Raw genomic sequence first — 17,829 nt, 5'->3', positions numbered from 1 at the left:
TGTAAAACAGCTCTACAGTGGAAGGTAGTTTCATGGGCTCCGAGAAAGGAAGGAAAGGATTTCCCGGCATCAGTCCAACGAACAGTGCAGTTTCTACTGTGTGCCAGTCACTGCCAGGTTTTCAGAACACAGCACTGGACAGAAAGCTAGGAGGAAAGACTTCTTTAGGGAGAAGAGGGTAGTATATGGACCCTGGAGGTAAAGCCATTCCAGGGCAAAAGGATAGGGGTAGAAGAGAGTATGGCTGGTATTCTCATAGTGCTGACATCATAGGACATAGTAATTCTGAGTCAGTCAGTGCTTGCTCATGTCAGCTGAACCTCTGCATTTCAAGGGCCTCTTAGAGCCAGCATGCTCAGATTTGAAAACATTGGCTTTTGCTACCATGGGGAACGTGAGTTAGTAGAATCCCAAAATACAATCAGGGAAATGAAAGTGGAGAATTATTTCAGACGTTCATATTAGAGAAAATGTAATATGGAATAGAACCATGGTACAGGCCGTTAGTAGGGGGGCTCGTCATGTACTTTGTGAGCTCCATAATTAAACAAGTTCCGAGCTCACAAATGTAAATGGAGATGCTGACATCATGTAGATGATAATGTGAAGCATGGTAAGGCTGCTTAGAGAATATAAAATGAAAATGAAAATGGGGGCATCAGTTGAGCCTTGAAGAACTTGACTGTAAAGATGCAGATGATAGAATAAGGGTTAGCAAGGGTGGCTTCCATGGTGCAGGTAGAGACAGAGCTAAGGAGACCAGGACAGAGTGACACGTGAAGGCAAGAGAGTGAGGTAGACTACATCGGGTGCTGCAGAGGGGCGGAGTGAGATGACAGACTTGTACTAGTGATGCGAAGGTTGTGCTTAACAAGCTTCCTTCTGAAGTAGTCAATGAAAGCCAGTCCCTCGTGTAGAAAGGAGAATCCTGGAGTGACCCCATTGAAGAGAAGCTGAAAGTCTGGAGAAAAAAATGCGTTTTGTATTTCTTGGTATATTTTTTAGTAACAGATTAAGGAAAGTGTACTTGAACAAAAAAGAATAGAGAGGGAGAGGATAAATCATCCAGAGAAACAAGCACCAGGCAGTGGTGTACGATCCGAAACAGACGTGAGCCACGGCAGCAGACGTGAGCCACGGCAGCAGACGTGAGCCACGGCAGCATTGAGCTGAGAGGGTGGCACTGAGTGTCCTCCAGCACAGTGCTTAGCCGTGGACTCCAGCCCGACTTTCCTCACTGTACAAAGGCAGGTGTAGTTCAGAATATGCCCAGGCCTTGCAGCTGCCTCTTAGTTTCTTTCCGTTCTCACAGGTACCAATAGTAAAGTAGACTGGTGAAGTAAAGCTGCCTGACCCCTATTCACATCACCTGTAAATAAGAGATCATCTTATCTGCGAAGTTTAGGGAACACCTTTCTTCGTGGTTATAAAACTTGTAGTTATACACAATTCTGACTGAAATCCTGATGAATATTCTTGGGGTTTTTTGTTGTTGGTGGTGGTGGTGGTGGTAGTTTTTTTGTTTGTTCCTTTTTTAAATTAGATATTTACCTTATTTACATTTCAAATGTGTCCCCTTTCCTGGTTCCCCCTCCTAAATATTCTTGTTGTTAAAGCTGCTTTAATATAGAAAAAAAAAATGTTTCCTGATATTCCTGAAATAAGTGTTTTTGTTGAAAAGAATTCTGTTAAAAAATAATTATTCTTATAATTCTCTCACAGAGAGCGTTTGACTACTTCAACTTAGCAGCAAATGCTGGCAATTCACATGCTATGGCCTTCCTGGGAAAGGTACTGTACACCTGCAGTTGTTTATATAACAGCAAAATAAAATTCTCAGTTCAAGTGTTTTATGTCCTGTCTTCATGTGAATGCTGTGTGAAGCACTTTCTCAGACAACTTAGACATAGTGTAGCGTTTGTTCTAAATGCATTCACTGTGAGCTCCTAGTGTTGTATCTATTGGATACAGTGATGAGGGTTATATTGTATGATGCATGGGTTTTACTAAGAGTCATAGTTGCATTTCTTTTCACAGTGGAGTGAGAGGGATTTTAGCATTTGTCTGCAGATCTTTTCATCGTCTTAAATATGACAACTGTGAGCACCTCTAAGTGTAGTCATCTAAAACCTAATGAATGGATTCTATGTCAGGGAAGAATTCTATTTTCACTAATTTTAACATGAAAACAGTGCAAACTGACAGTTGTTCATGTATAGCCAAATCATAAAGTAGGGAAATTCAGGTGGGCTCCAACGATTTTACGTATAGGGTAATCTCTTCCAGGCTCGCCACATAATCCCAGCCAGCAAACTAGGAGCTGGAGCATTCTATGCAAGCATTCCAATGTCATTGTGTGGACTGTGTGGTACTGATGCTGTGGGAGTGAGCATCATAACACGGGATCGTTCCTTTTTCCTTTCTCTGTTTTATTCCCAACATTTTTACTTAAATTACTAATTAATCCTATGTCTAAAAGCAACGTTAGTGCTGTTTCCTTAGTGTATTATGTGGATGAGAAGCACTGCTGGCCACTTGCTTTCCTGTCTTCTTAGGCCTTACCTGGGCCTATAGTCATTATTGTTTATACCTTGTTAAATAACTTTTTAGTTACTTAACTTTTGGTTAACTTTTGTTTCTGTGTGTTTGCATACACATGTGTGTGTCTAGAGAGAGAGACCAGAAAACAGCCTTGGGTATCATCCACCTTATTTTTGAGACAGGGTCTCTCATTGGCCTGGAACTTAACTAGTAGGCCAGGTTAGCTGTCCAGCAGGCCTCTGGAATCTGCCTTCTGTCTCTGCCTCCCAGGCACTGAGGCTGCAGGTGCACGCCATCATGTCCATCTTCTTTATACATGGGCTCTGGGTTCTAGCTTAGGTCTCCATGCCTACAACCAGTAGTTTACCAACGGAGCCGCCTCCCCAGCTACCTATTAACCCCAGATGCACCTTTTACCCTGTTCTGGGGCAACTTGGTAGAGGAAAGGGCAACACAGACTTTGGGACTCTTGAAAGTCTGCTTGTACTGATGGGATCAGTCATCTGGTCTCAGCTCAGTTATTAGTCACCTGACTGCCCGGAATTAAGGATTTCTCTGCCTGGCCTGGTTAGATGGCTCAGCAAATAAAAACCATACCTAGGACCCAGACTGTTGATGGGGAGGATCAAGTTGTCCTCTGACCTCCACACATGTACTGTTACCTGCATACCTACCCATAAGCACACAGACATAAGCAAATGTTATTTTCACATGTTTTAAGATTTCTTGAGGCAGCCAGTAACCTGCTTTATATATTCAAATACATATATATACATATATATATATGTATATATTTAATAGAATACCAAATACTTAAAATTATGTATATATTTACCAATAAAAGTCTGCTTTCAATTCTATACTTTCCTATGAAGAGTTGTAAACTTTGTGGGGTAATGTCATGAAAGCTAGTAACAGTGAAAATTAGATGAGGAGGGGAAACACTGTCTGGAGACTGGGGATGACTCCACATGGAATCGGGGCTGTTTTTCCAGATGTATTCTGAAGGAAGTGACATCGTACCTCAGAGTAATGAGACGGCACTTCACTACTTTAAGAAAGCTGCTGACATGGTAAGACTTCCCAACCTGTGTGCTGTTACCAGAGTTCGCTGAGTGGGCATGTTGAAGGATTAATCATAACAACTGGGTGAATGTTAGCTTAGTGTTTCCTAATCTGGAGAATATTAGTTCTTAGCCATGAAATTGGGAGTTATATAACCTACCTCAGCTGTACTACAATTTAGAGTTTAAAAGCATCCATAATCTAGTTCTATTGATAGCCATGATGCACAACTTGGGCTTTCTTTGACCCACAAAAAAGAAATGCATATAGGATACTTAAAACCCCGTATGCTTCCTGAATATTTCCCGACCTCTTTCCAACTGTAGATGACTGTGCATCACAGTGGGACTTGAGTGTTTTCCTGAGAAATGCTGTGGCGCGTCTTTTTAAGATGTCATCTATCCATCCCTCTGAGTTTGAGTGAATTCTAGAATTTTCTGTTTACTTGGCTCTGTGTCGCTGCATTAGTCTTAAGGACCTTACCTGCAGGTAGCATTGTTGCTGTTAACATGACTGCTGACTCTGCCCCACGGCATCGTCCTTCCTTCTCCCTCAGGCAGGAAAGCACCAATGCATGAATGCCTCACGGGCAGTAATGGCAGCCACATTGTGTCACAAACTCATGGTACTGATGCTCATAAGTCAGGGCATAAGACTTGATCTCAAAGGCGGTTAATGCTTTAACCCTTGAAAGCAAGTTACTGACAGCGCTGGTGTCTAAAAGGCAAGTTATGCTTAATATGACTAGAAGGAAAAAGTTTGTCCTTATTTGGGAACTAGGCAAGACATATTTCAGTGTCCTCAACCATTTCTTTTGTAGTCATTTGTCCGCCCCTGTGTTTAATGCTCTTATCACTGTTATCTGATTTCTCTGGTTTACAGGGCAACCCCGTGGGACAGAGCGGGCTTGGAATGGCCTACCTCTACGGAAGAGGCGTTCAAGTTGTAAGTGTGCGGTGTGACATGCTGGCGTTAGGGAGCAATTGGCCAGTGCTGGTGGGAGGTAGTCCTTGACCAGAGCCACCGAGCTTAGTGAGCCATCCCACTGCAGCAAGCCTGAGCCGTCCCTGCTGTCTCATTAGCTGGCTTGTTCCTCACACCTCACCTAACTGCCTCCTCAGGCCAACTCCATCTCTGGACCATCTGACGGGTAGAGTTCTTCTGAGTCTCTCCCTTCTGGGCAGACTCCTTTGCTCCTTCCAGCTTTTGCCTCTATTCTCTCCAGTCCTTTGCTGAAAGCCCAGTGCCTCCAAAGAATGAATCTTGATAAGCCACCTTAGTTCTTGGTTGTCAGGTTTCTGTCTCAGCCAGGTCACCAGTAATCTCGTAAATGTCGGTGTTGTGTCTGCAAGCACTTGCTTGTCCTCCCTCGGCCCTCCTCTCAGGAGAGCTGCCACTGAATCATGTTGTTATTCCAAGCAACATACATTGCTGTGTCTGAAACACAAGGCTGGGTTTTTAAATCTTACCTGTAGTTTTTTTCTAACATAAAAAACAGTGATGCCTTTGACTCCTGGTGAGTAGGATACCAAATTTCAGAGTAATGTATTTTAAGTTTTTCTACACTTACATAGGCTTTGGGATTGAAAAACAGCATCTTCTGATGTACACAGGAAGGGAACAAATTAAAAATAGTATTACTTAATATGAGAAAAATTAAGGTTTAAAGGTGTATAGTAGTAAAAAGAGTTTTTCTTAATTTGTGCTCAAGTGTTCTACCTGTGTTTCTGCTTTCTGAGAGCAAACATAAATTGCTTCACAAAACTTTTTTTTAATCTAAAATTTTTTAAATGTTTATTGTTTTGTGTATGTTTGTATGTTTAGAATGTGTAGACTTTGTTTACACAGCGCATGGCTCTGGGCTTCCCTGTGTATCAGTCTCTACTGCTTTCTTACCGTTTGACCTCTCCTTCTACAGAATTATGACCTGGCCCTCAAGTATTTCCAGAAAGCTGCTGAGCAAGGCTGGGTGGACGGGCAGCTGCAGCTCGGCTCTATGTACTACAGTAGGTATCATCCGAGTGAGTGACAGAGGGAACAGTCGCAGCCAGTGTCCACTAGATGGCGCTAGGATAAAAAAACCGGGGGAGCCACTTCTGGGAAATTCATACTCTACCAATTCAATTACTTATGCCTCCTCTCGCTTCTCATTACCATCGGTATTAATCTCCATTGGTGAGATTGACATGTTTTGCTGGGTAAGACCTCTGACTTCCAGTGGGTTCATTCCTCTTGAAGTTTCTCTGGTGCTTAACTAAATCCTGTTTCAGACTGCTCGCCTTTCATTTGTCCTTGTTTTGTCTTTCTTGCAGATGGCATTGGAGTCAAGAGAGATTATAAGCAGGCCTTGAAGTATTTTAATCTGGCTTCTCAAGGAGGCCATATCTTGGCTTTCTATAACCTCGCACAGATGCACGCCAGCGGCACAGGGGTGATGCGGTCCTGTCACACTGCAGTGGAGGTGAGGTCTGCGCTGCAGCTTGTCCGTAGGACCGGGTTTACTGCTGGGAAGGCCTGCCCTGTGCATGCCATTCCCCTAACCCGATTCCTCCCATGGCGGAAGCTGACTCCACTCACTCGCCTTGACACACTGAGTCAAGGAATGGAGAGCTGTGCTTACTGCTGTCCTCACCTGTTCCTGTAAGAAGCAGTGTTTGCAAGGGTCAGAGCAGATGATGCTAGTATCAAAGAGTACGTTGAAGGAGGTATGGAAAGAGCAAGGCCAACATCTCCTAGCTGGGATCGCTTCCCCTCCGCTCTCACACCTGTCGTTGGAGGCACACTGATAAAGGCTTCGAACCATTGGAGATCTGTCTTTGCTTTATTTCGAGTTCTCACTTGTAAACTGAGATTTTTCATAGAAGTCACCTCATGAACAGTTCCTCAGGTAGGAGAATGTGCTGATAGCTGTAATACACAGCTGTCACTAGAACAGCCCTGGCCACAGTAAATAGGATGCAGGTTGCTGCTGTTTTTACTATGTGTTTGCTTCTGAAGAGGAAGGAAAGCCAGCAGGCAGCAGGTCATGGAGCAGATTTAAAAATCACCCCTAGCCAAGCTGCAAAGGTTCTTTTCCTCTTTACACAGTTGTTTAAGAATGTGTGTGAGCGAGGTCGCTGGTCAGAGAGACTGATGACTGCCTACAACAGCTATAAGGATGAGGACTACAATGCTGCAGTGGTCCAGTACCTCCTGCTGGCTGAGCAGGGCTACGAGGTGGCGCAGAGCAACGCAGCCTTCATCCTCGACCAGAGTAAGTCCTGTTGACGCTTTAACCACGTTAGCAATATAGTTTCAAAGTGAAGTGAACACCAAACTCCCCTTTCCCTACCCGAGTCCCTAGACTAGTCTCCGTATGCAGCGGGCTAAAACCTGCTCCAGGAAGTAGTGTCATCCTGGCCCAGTGATTCCTTCGAACCTGGCGTTTGCTAACGCTTGTTTACTTCCCAGACTGCCTTAATTTAGTATTTGCTGTGCTCCATCCTATCTTACAAGCGAAAACACTTGGCTTCTGTTTCACGTCTCTCCTGTAGGAGAAGCAACCATTGTAGGTGAGAATGAAACTTACCCCAGAGCTTTACTGCATTGGAACAGGGCCGCCTCCCAAGGTGAGTGGCTGATTGTCAAAATGAGCCTTACCAGACTTCTCACTCTGTTGGTCTCATGGACATCGTCAGACACTGCTACGTACCTTGTGATCAGCCTTCATTCCTCGGTCAGTGGTTGCAGTCAGTGCCAGACCTTGATGGACGTTTCCATCACCATTTGGTTTTTAGCTTCAGGCTGGTTGAATGTATTAATTGAAAACTGAAAAATGTGTAATAGAATTCCAGCCTGAAATGGAAAAGAGCTCTTAGCTTTCCCTACTCTTTCTTTAATGTATTTTTCTCACACACTCCTCTCCACGTTAGGCCTCTCCTTCTCCAGTCTGCACAGTGCTCACACTCACTGGTGGTTTACATTCAGTGACGTAGGTAGAGCATGGTCCTTTGAAGGGTGGCATAGTGAAGCAGCCCTGTCTTCTCTATGACTGTAACCTGCTTTCTGAGAAGAGATGATGTCTACTCTAAATGTTTACTGACATTAGAACTTGGCTCAGGGAGCCTTTTAAAGTTTTTCTACTACAAACGAAAATTCCGTTTTATATATGCATGGTAACTTTTAATTTCTTTTAAGCACACTTTCTCAGCAGTTTGGGGTTTACTTTTTATTTTTATTTCAGGTTACACTGTGGCTAGAATTAAGCTTGGAGACTACCACTTCTATGGCTTTGGCACTGATGTGGATTATGAGACCGCATTTATTCATTACCGCCTGGCTTCTGAGCAGCAGCACAGCGCCCAAGCTATGTTTAACCTGGGCTACATGCACGAGAAGGGCCTAGGCATTAAACAGGTGAGTGTGGGCCACGCTGGCGCTGAGGAGCAGGGGGAGACGCCTGCACTGCAGGAGAGCAGTGCCTCTGGAATTCTGTCAGACCTCGGGCTACAGGAGGAGAAGCAGGCCTCCAGTGTGTCAGCACTGTCCCTGCACCTCATATCCAGCACATACATGAGGGTGAGCTCTGCTCTATGCTGGGTAGCGCTCTCTGTTGAAAGCCTCTTCTTTCAGGAACTGTATCGGCATTTAGTCAACACAGTTGCCTCGGAGTCATTTTGAAATGGAATAAAATCTTTTCTACCGATGAACGTTTTCCTGATCTTCATCTTCCTAATGAAATCTAGTTTTCTTTAGAGTGGTTCTAAGTTTTGCCCTACCTACCCCAAAAGGATTCAGAGAAAGTATTACTACTTGTATGCTTTGGAATAAAGACTACGATAAGAGTATTCTAGAAGAGAAGTGGGGTCCAACCTTTGAAAATAAGTAATTGGATACAAAACTCACAGTGACTCCATAGCATGGCATGACTTACAGAGTGTCACAGTCACCCTTCCCTTTCTTTCCTACTTTGTAAATGACGTCAACATTCTTACTACTCCCAGCTGGTCAGTGCTGCTGGACACGCTGGCACACCCTGTAACAGGGTAGAGGCAAGGGGTCGGGGTCAAGGTCTTCTTCAACTACCCAGCTCATTAAACGCCTTTCTGGGCTAAATGAGGCCCTGTCTCAAAACAACAGCAACAACAAAATTCAGTTCAACACCATGTAAATTGCTACCAAAGTATGAAGATTGATGATGATTAGAAACTGTGACGCAGGATGTGGTTTCGTGTGGCTTCATTACCCATTAGTCAGCCACAGCACAACGGCTATGGTAGCACATTAAGTAGGATCCACAGGCTCAAAAGATTCCCTTGTAAAAAATGTTTACATGATGTGTGTTTAATTGGGTACTAGCATAGCCTCCCTATTAATTGAAAGTGCTCTTCTCTTTAACAAATGACACATGTGAGGGCTGGGGTGAGGACCAACTGAAAGTAGCGTCTTCTGTTTAGTCTGTGTGTGGAGGAGATAACTTGTAGTGGTCCTCGTCCTTTGCCATGTGTCGTAGCGTTCTGTCCTATAAGTTTGGTTTGCTTCAGAGCTCCTAGCACCCTGTCCTGCCATTCTGAAATCTGAACCAGCCATCCTGGGGCAGAATTAGTTATGACTTGGGTGGCTCTTTTTAGATTCCTGTAAGCAAGACTGTGACAGCTTGTGTCTAGTCAGCCCAGGAGCCTGCTCAGGAAACAGCATAGCAAGATGACTGCTTAGACAGTGATCTGCGAGGTCTTCCCACCCCAGAGAATAAAACTGCAGCCCTCCTCTGTAGACGTGGGCTACCACGTGCACAGGCGTGGCCCAGGCACTCTGTCTTAGCAGAGGACATAGTAGAAGTTGAGAGATCCCCAAATAGATTGCCATACTTCTCTAGCCCAGGACCAGCTGCAGATTCTTGACCGTGCTACACCAGTGTAGGACCAGAGCTGCTTGCACTGACTAAAGTTAGCTTGAGGCTTAGAGACTTTTCGTGGAAGTCTCCAGGTCAGTAATATGATGTTAGGCGTGTGGCTGAATCCACTGTGTCCACACATAAAATCTGAGGTTGGATTAAAGAAAATGCGTTACATTTTCCAATTCCTGGTTTTAAATTTTCCAAATGGTTTAGTTAGATAATTAGAGGAGTTTCGCCTAGGTAAAGCTTAAGGCTGTCCTTTAGGTAACGGACATTGATTTAGGTCGGATCTTGAAAGGCTAACACAAATTTTTCTGAAACATTTCCTTTGCTCTCTGTCCTCTAGGACATTCACCTTGCAAAACGCTTTTATGACATGGCAGCCGAAGCTAGCCCAGATGCACAAGTACCTGTGTTCCTCGCACTCTGCAAATTAGGTGTCGTCTATTTCTTACAGTACATACGGGAAGCAAACGTAAGTGAGCCGTGGCTCTTAGTTACAGATACAAATTATGTCACTTTCTCAGGCCTGGAGAATAAAAGTTGGAGGCACAGAGTCTCTGTCATCCCAGGTAAAGGGCAAGTGAATTCCTCGTGGGTAACCTGTGGAGCAGGCAGGAGCGCAGTTTTCCCGTGGCATTTCTCAGAGCTCTCAACACGGAAGCAGGTGGCATCGGTGCAGGTGGTTTCTGGTTCAGGGAAAACAGACGTAACTCGTGACACTCTGAAACAGTAGTAAGCATTACGTCAGACGGATCCCTGGCAACAACTCAGACCAGTACCCTAAGAAGACTAAGCTAGAGGGAAGCCGGCACGCTGATTCACTGTGTATCTGATGGTTCTCAGTGCCACACAGTTAGCACGATAACACAGCTTCTGGTCTGATAGAGCCTCAGCTGCTTAAGTGGGCTGATGGAACCTAAAGAGGAGGGGAGGTACCTGTTCCCCTCAAAGCTACCACCTGGAGAAACAAGGCTTACGTGGAAGTGCCCGTGGGCTCTACCACTTAGATTTTGCTCCTGTCCCCATATTCTCTGAAGTGGATTCACCAGTGCAGCATTTTGCTCCATAAACACTATGATGCTCGAATTTGTTGTTGGAGCCATCATTAGGGTCAAATTGTCCTTATGCAGAATTATAAGTAAGCAGTGCTTCTTAGATCTACACTAACATAAACAGTGGACTTCCCTCCCTTGCCCTTAGCCACGCTACTGAGATCTTCCACACAGTTTCCCAGAACTCAGGATACCTTAGATTCTTACATATGTGTAATGTCAGTTGTTGCAGTTCCCTGGTAGCATGAGCCACTATGCTGTACTTTCTGCCAGAAAGCACTAAGCAGCTCACTGTGAGGACTAGGTTGAGGTGTGGGGACAGAGTAGTGCCTGGCCTGGGCCGGGTCTCATACCCAGCCAACAGGAGGTGGCTGTCAGACTCTGCAGGGCTGTCCCAGACCCTTGTACCCCGCACTTTCCTCAGTAGGTACAGCATACCATCCTGTATGGAGAGGAATCTTTTGCTGTCTTTTTATACAGATCTAGAAAGAGAACAGTAAGATTCTCCAACTGAAACAAAAAAAAAAAAAAAAAAAAAACAAAGCAATCCCAGTTCATAAAAAAAAGCAAGAGAAATAAGTATTGATGAGAAGGAGGTCAGACTAGATGAACAGACACAAAATTCCCCGGGAACATAATCATTTCCTGGAATTTTTTTTTCCTACAAAATTAAGCACCTGCGCCTACAGATGTGTATTATGAGGGCTCTCGGGCATAATTTCACAAAAGCTCAGAGACTAGGAATGTAACTTGTAAGTTCAGATTTCTTTGTAAAATGGTGTGCATTTTAATTAAAACAACCAAAAAGAGGTGTTTGTTCATCAAGTGGACACCCGGTCCTGTAGCTGTCAGTGCCATGGGCGGAGCACAGCTGGCCGTCACCTGCCTGCTGTCACTGCGGACAGGTTAGAGGTGTGCCAGGATTCAGACTTGGGGGCGGAGGGGTCTTTTATTGTTCTGCTGATCCTTTCAGATATCTACTAGAGAAATAGCTAGAAATTGCCGAATTAGATTTCTGATGGAAAAAACAGTTAGACATCTGATGTCCGCTATTAGGAAACCCTAGCTTAGTTCTTGAGACACACCCTCTGGGTGTCAGTAGAAGAAGGGTTTAAAAATCATCACAGTGTCCTAGAATTTAGTTTTTCAAAGTCTCATGCTTATGTCTACTGTTAAGTAACTAGTTTCAGAGTTCTTTCACCGACATCGAAGTGCTAATGCTTTTTGTGTTTTTCTCATTAAGATTCGAGATCTATTCACACAACTGGATATGGACCAGCTTTTGGGACCCGAGTGGGACCTTTACCTCATGACCATCATTGCACTGCTCTTGGGTACAGTCATAGCTTACAGGCAGCGACAGCACCAGGACATACCAGTTCCCAGGCCCCCAGGGCCACGGCCGGCTCCTCCCCAGCAGGAAGGACCACCAGAGCAGCAGCCACCACAGTAGCAGCCACACACTCACCTTGGTCGGTGACCACTGGGGAGCTGCTTGCTGAGAACGCTTGCATTTGATGTAGGGCTCTGGATGGTGGCACCGCCTGGAAGAGGCGTGAGGCGTGTTGAATCCCAGAAGCTGCTTAGAACCTGCTGCCTTCCTTTTCAGGGATGCGCGGCTCTCGGCAGAGCTGCAGTGAATGTTTGTTTCAGTGCCATACGGAATGACAACTCTCAGTGGCTTTCCTCTTTCCTTTTTCTTTCTTCGTTCTGCAAACATACACAAGACACTCGAGTCATGTCTACTGTACCCTGTCTTTCCTGAGAGACCTTTCGTCATCCTGTTGATGTGCATAACTTCTTACCTGTCTTCTAAGGTCCTGAGCATTGACAACCTGGGGAAACCCAGTTAGTTGCAAGTTTAACCCTAAAAACATGCTTAAGTCTGAGACTAGAACTTGCCATTAAGTCAAAAGCAAAACAAGCCAAGCAGGACGTCTTCAGGGTGTTTGGGAAATGCAGTAACTGGGAAATTTTACCAGTCTACATGCCAGGTCATATGTTCGGCACTCTTATTTTAAAAGGGATTATTGATCGGATTCCTGTACTGTGACTCTGACACTTCCTAGCAAACTTCTCTTCCTCAAAGACTGAAAGGCTTTGCTAAAGACTTCTTCGTGATGTCACATCCCTGCCATGGAGTAGAAGTCAAACTCAGTCAGCTGACTCCGTGCTCCCACAGAGGACTTTGCCCCAGCTACTCATGTGAGTTGCATATACAGAGCCCTAGTCCAGACGCCAGAGGATGATCTAAATGGAGAAATCAGAAAACAGCCTTAACCAACTTGAGGTGGGACCTGGGACATGCCCTCCCTCGGGTAGATTCGTTGCTTCCCGGATCTCATTTTACTTCACATTTCTTATGGCACAGAGAACAGACAACCCTCCCAAAGTCTTCAAATATGAAATGCTATTGTCAAGATTGGCAGGTGGTGACTTCCTTTGTAATACTAAAATACTAAAATACTCAGACAATGGAGGATGGGTTAGACCCAATGCATGGCAAAACCAAAGGCCTGGGTGCACCGTTGTGTATGCTGCGGGAGCTTTTTATTTCTGACGGTTTGATGTGGCTGTAGAAAGTCAGCCACTGAGTAGCTGTTGTGTTATCGCCCTTCTGTTGTAAACATTAGGAAATTAAAGCAGTTACACCCAGCATTGCCTGCTTCAGTAAGAGGCGAAAACAACGACTGAGAGCTTCACATAATCACCCCAAAGCCCAAGCTGAATTTGTGGTCTGTGTAATCAGATCTGTGGATGGTAGCGTTGGGTAGCCAGCACCCCATGGGAGCTCACGCCCCTGTTCATTATCGCCTTTCCATTGTTTTCTGTAATCCTTGTCTGCAATGAAACGACTTTATCACTTGTGGAGTTTGGAAAGCTTTGAGTTTGAATGTTGGGATTGTCATGAGAATTCAATGTAGTTCATCTGTATTGAACATGAAGGCTTTAAGTGTGAAGTTGTGTACATTTGTGTGTGCTCACAGTATTATGGGAAACCCAGGAAGCAAAAATTTTCCTCGAAGATATTTGCCTCCAAATTTGAAGACATGGCCACAGAGAGGCAGATCTTTGAGAGGCAGCCAGCATTCCTCTCAAAAATGTAATGTTGCTTTGGGCTTGTAAATAGTAAGGCTCATTTGGTGTCCTGTGCTGAAAGACTAGATTGTGAGCGGTGCAGTAAACAGGGTCCTTAGCCCTGCCTCCTCTCCCAGCCCCTCCCTCAGCCCAGGAAAGGAAATACGCTACGGCCCGGCCCGTCTCTGCCGTCTCTCTTCCTTTAGAAGGCAGGTTTTACATGATTCACAGGAACTGGGCACAGTGGTGTGTAGCTGCAGTCTCCTGTCACTCACAGTAGGCTGGGGGGTTAAGACCAGCTTAGGCAATACAACAAGACCCAGTCTCTACAAATAAATAAATAAAAAGATGGGAAACTCTAAGATGCCACTGGCTTCTGTGGTTTTCCTGTGCCATCCACCTCAGGCCTCCTTGGATGGCAGCAGTTTTGCCTCCATCTTTACTTCCCACAGAAAGTACTTGAAGAAAATATCTCTTAAAATAGCATACACTACCTAAGGCTGGACGGGACAGTCTAGGTTTGTTCTTCATGTAGCAGACTTGCCCCTTGCTGTCCTTTTACGAACGGTCACTACAGCAGATGCCCTTCCCGAGACTTTTACCCTCTGTTTCCAGCCTGCGGCGTCTACTGCGAGAACTCAGTTCTCGCTGCTGCTTTCCTAGATGATCTCAAGCGCTTTGCTCTGTTCTCTTACCTAGAGTCTGTGGGACGTGGGACCGAAGCAAATAGGCACTGGGTTCGGTGGTTCTCTTAAAAATAATGCACAGTACTTACTAATGGCATCCATTTGAATAAAGTGGCAATAAAGCTAGTTGATGTCAGTGACATTAAGCCAACTCCAGGATTCGGGAGTTTTAGCATTAGGATTTAGATTTACCAGCTAGAGCGTGGCTTCCTTCCTCCCTGTAGCCCATCCCTACTGCTGCCTTTCGTGGTCTGTCTCGCAGGTCTGTCTTGCGGCCTACCAAGGCTCTCTGACGAGCCTCTGTTCTCCTGCGCCCCGCCCCGTTGGGCAACCAGCTACATCAGAGTCTAGAGAACACAAATTTTACTTCTGTGGCGGTGTACAAAAGTGGAGTTTTTGTTTTTGAAGTTTTTGTTTCTGATTTCTGGGTTTTCTTAGTTACTAGCCGATAATACAGAAAAAGGTCTGACAGGGGCTTTATTTTCCCCCAAATTTATTAATACCTAAACTAGATTAATGTAAAAGTACAAGTCCTAAATCTTGGTACTCCTGAAGGCTTGTAGTTCTTCTGAAGATATATATAGATAGATAGATTAACTTCTGAACATATTACCACTCACCATCTCTACCTTGGAGAAGCGTTAGAACCCTGCTCCAGGGGTCTGGTGAGGAGCGGGTGGCTGGGGGTTCTCTACACAGAATTTGGTTTCGTCTGGCTGCTTGGTTGGGTTTTCTCTCTCTCCTCTGCTCCCCAGGTTTGCTCTCTGGTGCTTAGGAGCAGCCATGGCAGCCTCCACATGCAGACCTCAACCCCTTGTGTGTGTGGCATTTGCAACCAGTGACCAACCACATCTGCAAAACACGCAAGAAGATACGCAAGAAGTAACCGGAACAAAGGAAAACTATTTTATGCAAAAAAAAAAAAAAAAAAACTATTTTCATCAGTTATTGCCTCAGATACGAGAGAAACTATTTCTGGATGCTGTATTGTCAGGTTTTTAAGTGGGTATTTTTCTTTGAAAAAGAAGCTAAGTGTCTTCACCCACTAGGGACTTGAAGAAAATTTGAAATAACCCCATATACCAATGATTTCTATGTTAAAGAGCCTGTTTACACATCAGAAAGCCGATTTTGTATGCATATGAAGGGCCCTTTGGTTATGAGCAGGGAGCCATCCAGATGTTCTTTGTTTACTATTTATTGGTGAACGATCTGACACTATTTCTCTTTTATTTAAGAAACAACGTTGATATGATCAAAGTATGACCACTAGAGATGTTGAGGGACATGCTTAAAGAGCATAAGCTGACGTCATGAAGGAACACCATACTAGACTTTTTGTAAATTTATTTTGTATTTAATGGAATGCAGTATAACGGCTGGTGACGTGTATTATAATTGTGTAAACAAATCCTGTTAATAGAGAGATGTACAGATTCATTTTGTACTGTATCTGGAAACTTGTGAAATAAAGACCCCCTCTCTGGTTATCTGTCTGGGCGTGTGCCACATTCAAAGGCCTTCATGTGCAGACTTTGCTCTTGACCTGAAGATTGAACATTTTAGCTAACTCTTAGTGAAGTACAGAAATGAAATTCTAGAATGCATTCATCTGGGGAAATTTGAATCTGTCTTTCATTTTTAATATCTGTCAGTCAGATTCCCATGAACTAATTGAACATTGTCCTGGGGAAGATATAAATTTACCAGGAACTGGTAACTATTTGTAGAATCTGATGTTTGACCTCAGTCTGCCTGAGATGTCTGAAGTACACACACCTCTGTTTACACTGGTTGTAGTCCAAACTTAGCAAAGGATATCTGCATGCTCATCCCAGAGGGCTCGCAGAGACACAGCTACAGCGCAGTAAGGCCTACTTAAAATAAGATCTCAATAAGGAAGACACAGAGGAAGAGCCCTAGCTGAGAGTACGTGTTGTGCACACAGTTCTAGCTAGGGGTATGGCGTGTGGCAGTGGGAGAGGGCTTCCTAATGAAGTACAAGGGGCTTTGGCTTCCATCCTCAAGAAGAGAAAGGAAGCAAGCCGGAAGAGAGTTGTAGGTTTGTCCTTCAGCACCCTAGCAGACAACTCGGAGGTGATAAAAGCCAGGCCCAGCTGAGCAACATCCGATCCTTGGGTAAGCAGTCTGGATAATGCAGACTGCCACAAATAAAATTTTGGGTCTCAACTGCTACTCCAAGCTACCTGAGATGGCCTAGGCTAAAGTAAAAGTGAAGACAGAAACATCCAAACGACAGCCTCCGAAGTCTGCCTGGAATTAGGCACGGTGGCTGTATACCACTAACAGAATTTCTGTCCGGGTGCTACAGTGAAGCCTTCAGTCTTCGTCCATTGGCTGTTACAGCACCTGTCCTTTAGCTTCCTTGAGGGCAATAACATACATTGGATATACCCCCTTGGGAAGCTGCTGATGCTGAGCTGTGGAGTTGAGAGTTTATCCATCTGCATTTCCCAGACGCTTCGACTGTGGCCTTGCCCATTGTATCTTTCTGGGTGCGAGAACTACACGCAATTTTTAAAATAGAACCATTTCTGTAGTAGAAACTATGAGAAACATGCAGAAGGAAACATCTTCTATTTCCCAGGAATGTAAGAGTTAAAAAACAAAACAACAAAAAAACACTTTAGAACCCACTAGTCCAAGAGGATGAGTTCCTGGACCAGCTACAACTTAGAAAGCAGATTGAACATAAGTGGATCCTGAGAATTCTACCAAGCTGGTAAGATGTGGATAATGTCCCATTTTGGAGGAAACCAACTTTCCTAATGCCAAGTTGTACTCTGGACTAATTTCATCGTAATACAGTAGTATCAAAAGGTTGAGTGTAGTGGTGCATACCTTTAATCCCTGCCCTCAGAGGCAGGAGGGTCTCTGTGAGTTCAAGGCCAGCAAGTTCCAGGACAGCCAGGGCTTTAAAGAGAGACCTTGTCTCAAAAATAAATGAAGGAAGGAAAGAAGGAAAAGAAAAAAATATAACCTGACAAATTTGCTATTTGAACAGTTTTGTTTGGTAACATCTTACACAATGCATGCAAATGTCCTTCTTACAGAAAGGATTGAAAATAGCATACTATTTGCCTATAACCCGATTTTGACATGCACTGAAATAAGTAGGACTGTCCACAGTGGAGCTGCAAACGGCTGCCTCTGTTCATTTGAGTAGCTACCCCACCCCACCCCCGCACCCCACTTTGTTTTGTTAGTATCTATTTCATCCCTCACTTGAGACTTAAAAGTAATGGCAAACTTGGTGTTGATGCCAAAGTGTGTATTAAGTTCTATTTTCAGAAATGCATGCTTTCTTTTTTTTCAATTTTTATTAGATATTTTCTTCATTTACATTTCAAATGCTCTCCCAAAAGTCCCCTACACCCTCCCCACACCCTGGTCCCCTACCCACCCACTCCCACTTCTTGGCCCTGGCATTCCTCTGTACTGGGGCATATAAAGATTGCAAGACCAAGGGGCCTTTCTTCCCAATGATGGCCGACTAGGCCATCTTCTG

At 44.5% G+C, this 17,829-nt stretch overlaps 1 protein-coding gene across 2 annotated transcripts in view; it reads left to right on the top strand.

The window, feature by feature from the left end:
• Sel1l (sel-1 suppressor of lin-12-like (C. elegans)) overlaps positions 1-15,790 on the top strand; it is a 43,115-nt gene extending 27,325 nt beyond the window's left edge. For both annotated transcript variants that reach the window (NM_011344.2, NM_001039089.1), the window contains exons 12-21: positions 1,723-1,791; positions 3,537-3,614; positions 4,489-4,551; positions 5,525-5,612; positions 5,919-6,067; positions 6,694-6,859; positions 7,140-7,214; positions 7,829-8,001; positions 9,828-9,956; positions 11,780-15,790. In NM_011344.2, coding sequence (NP_035474.1) covers positions 1,723-1,791; positions 3,537-3,614; positions 4,489-4,551; positions 5,525-5,612; positions 5,919-6,067; positions 6,694-6,859; positions 7,140-7,214; positions 7,829-8,001; positions 9,828-9,956; positions 11,780-11,989 — 1,200 coding nt within the window. In that variant the 3' untranslated portion in view covers positions 11,990-15,790. The remainder of the gene's footprint in view (positions 1-1,722; positions 1,792-3,536; positions 3,615-4,488; positions 4,552-5,524; positions 5,613-5,918; positions 6,068-6,693; positions 6,860-7,139; positions 7,215-7,828; positions 8,002-9,827; positions 9,957-11,779) is intronic.
• The last annotated feature ends 2,039 nt before the right edge of the window (positions 15,791-17,829 follow it).

The sequence above is a fragment of the Mus musculus genome, chromosome 12 (genome assembly GCF_000001635.26).
Source record: "Mus musculus strain C57BL/6J chromosome 12, GRCm38.p6 C57BL/6J".
Lineage (NCBI taxonomy): Eukaryota > Metazoa > Chordata > Mammalia > Rodentia > Muridae > Mus > Mus musculus.
The sequence above is the reverse complement of the archived record's forward strand: the minus strand, read 5'-3'. Positions and strand labels throughout refer to the sequence as shown.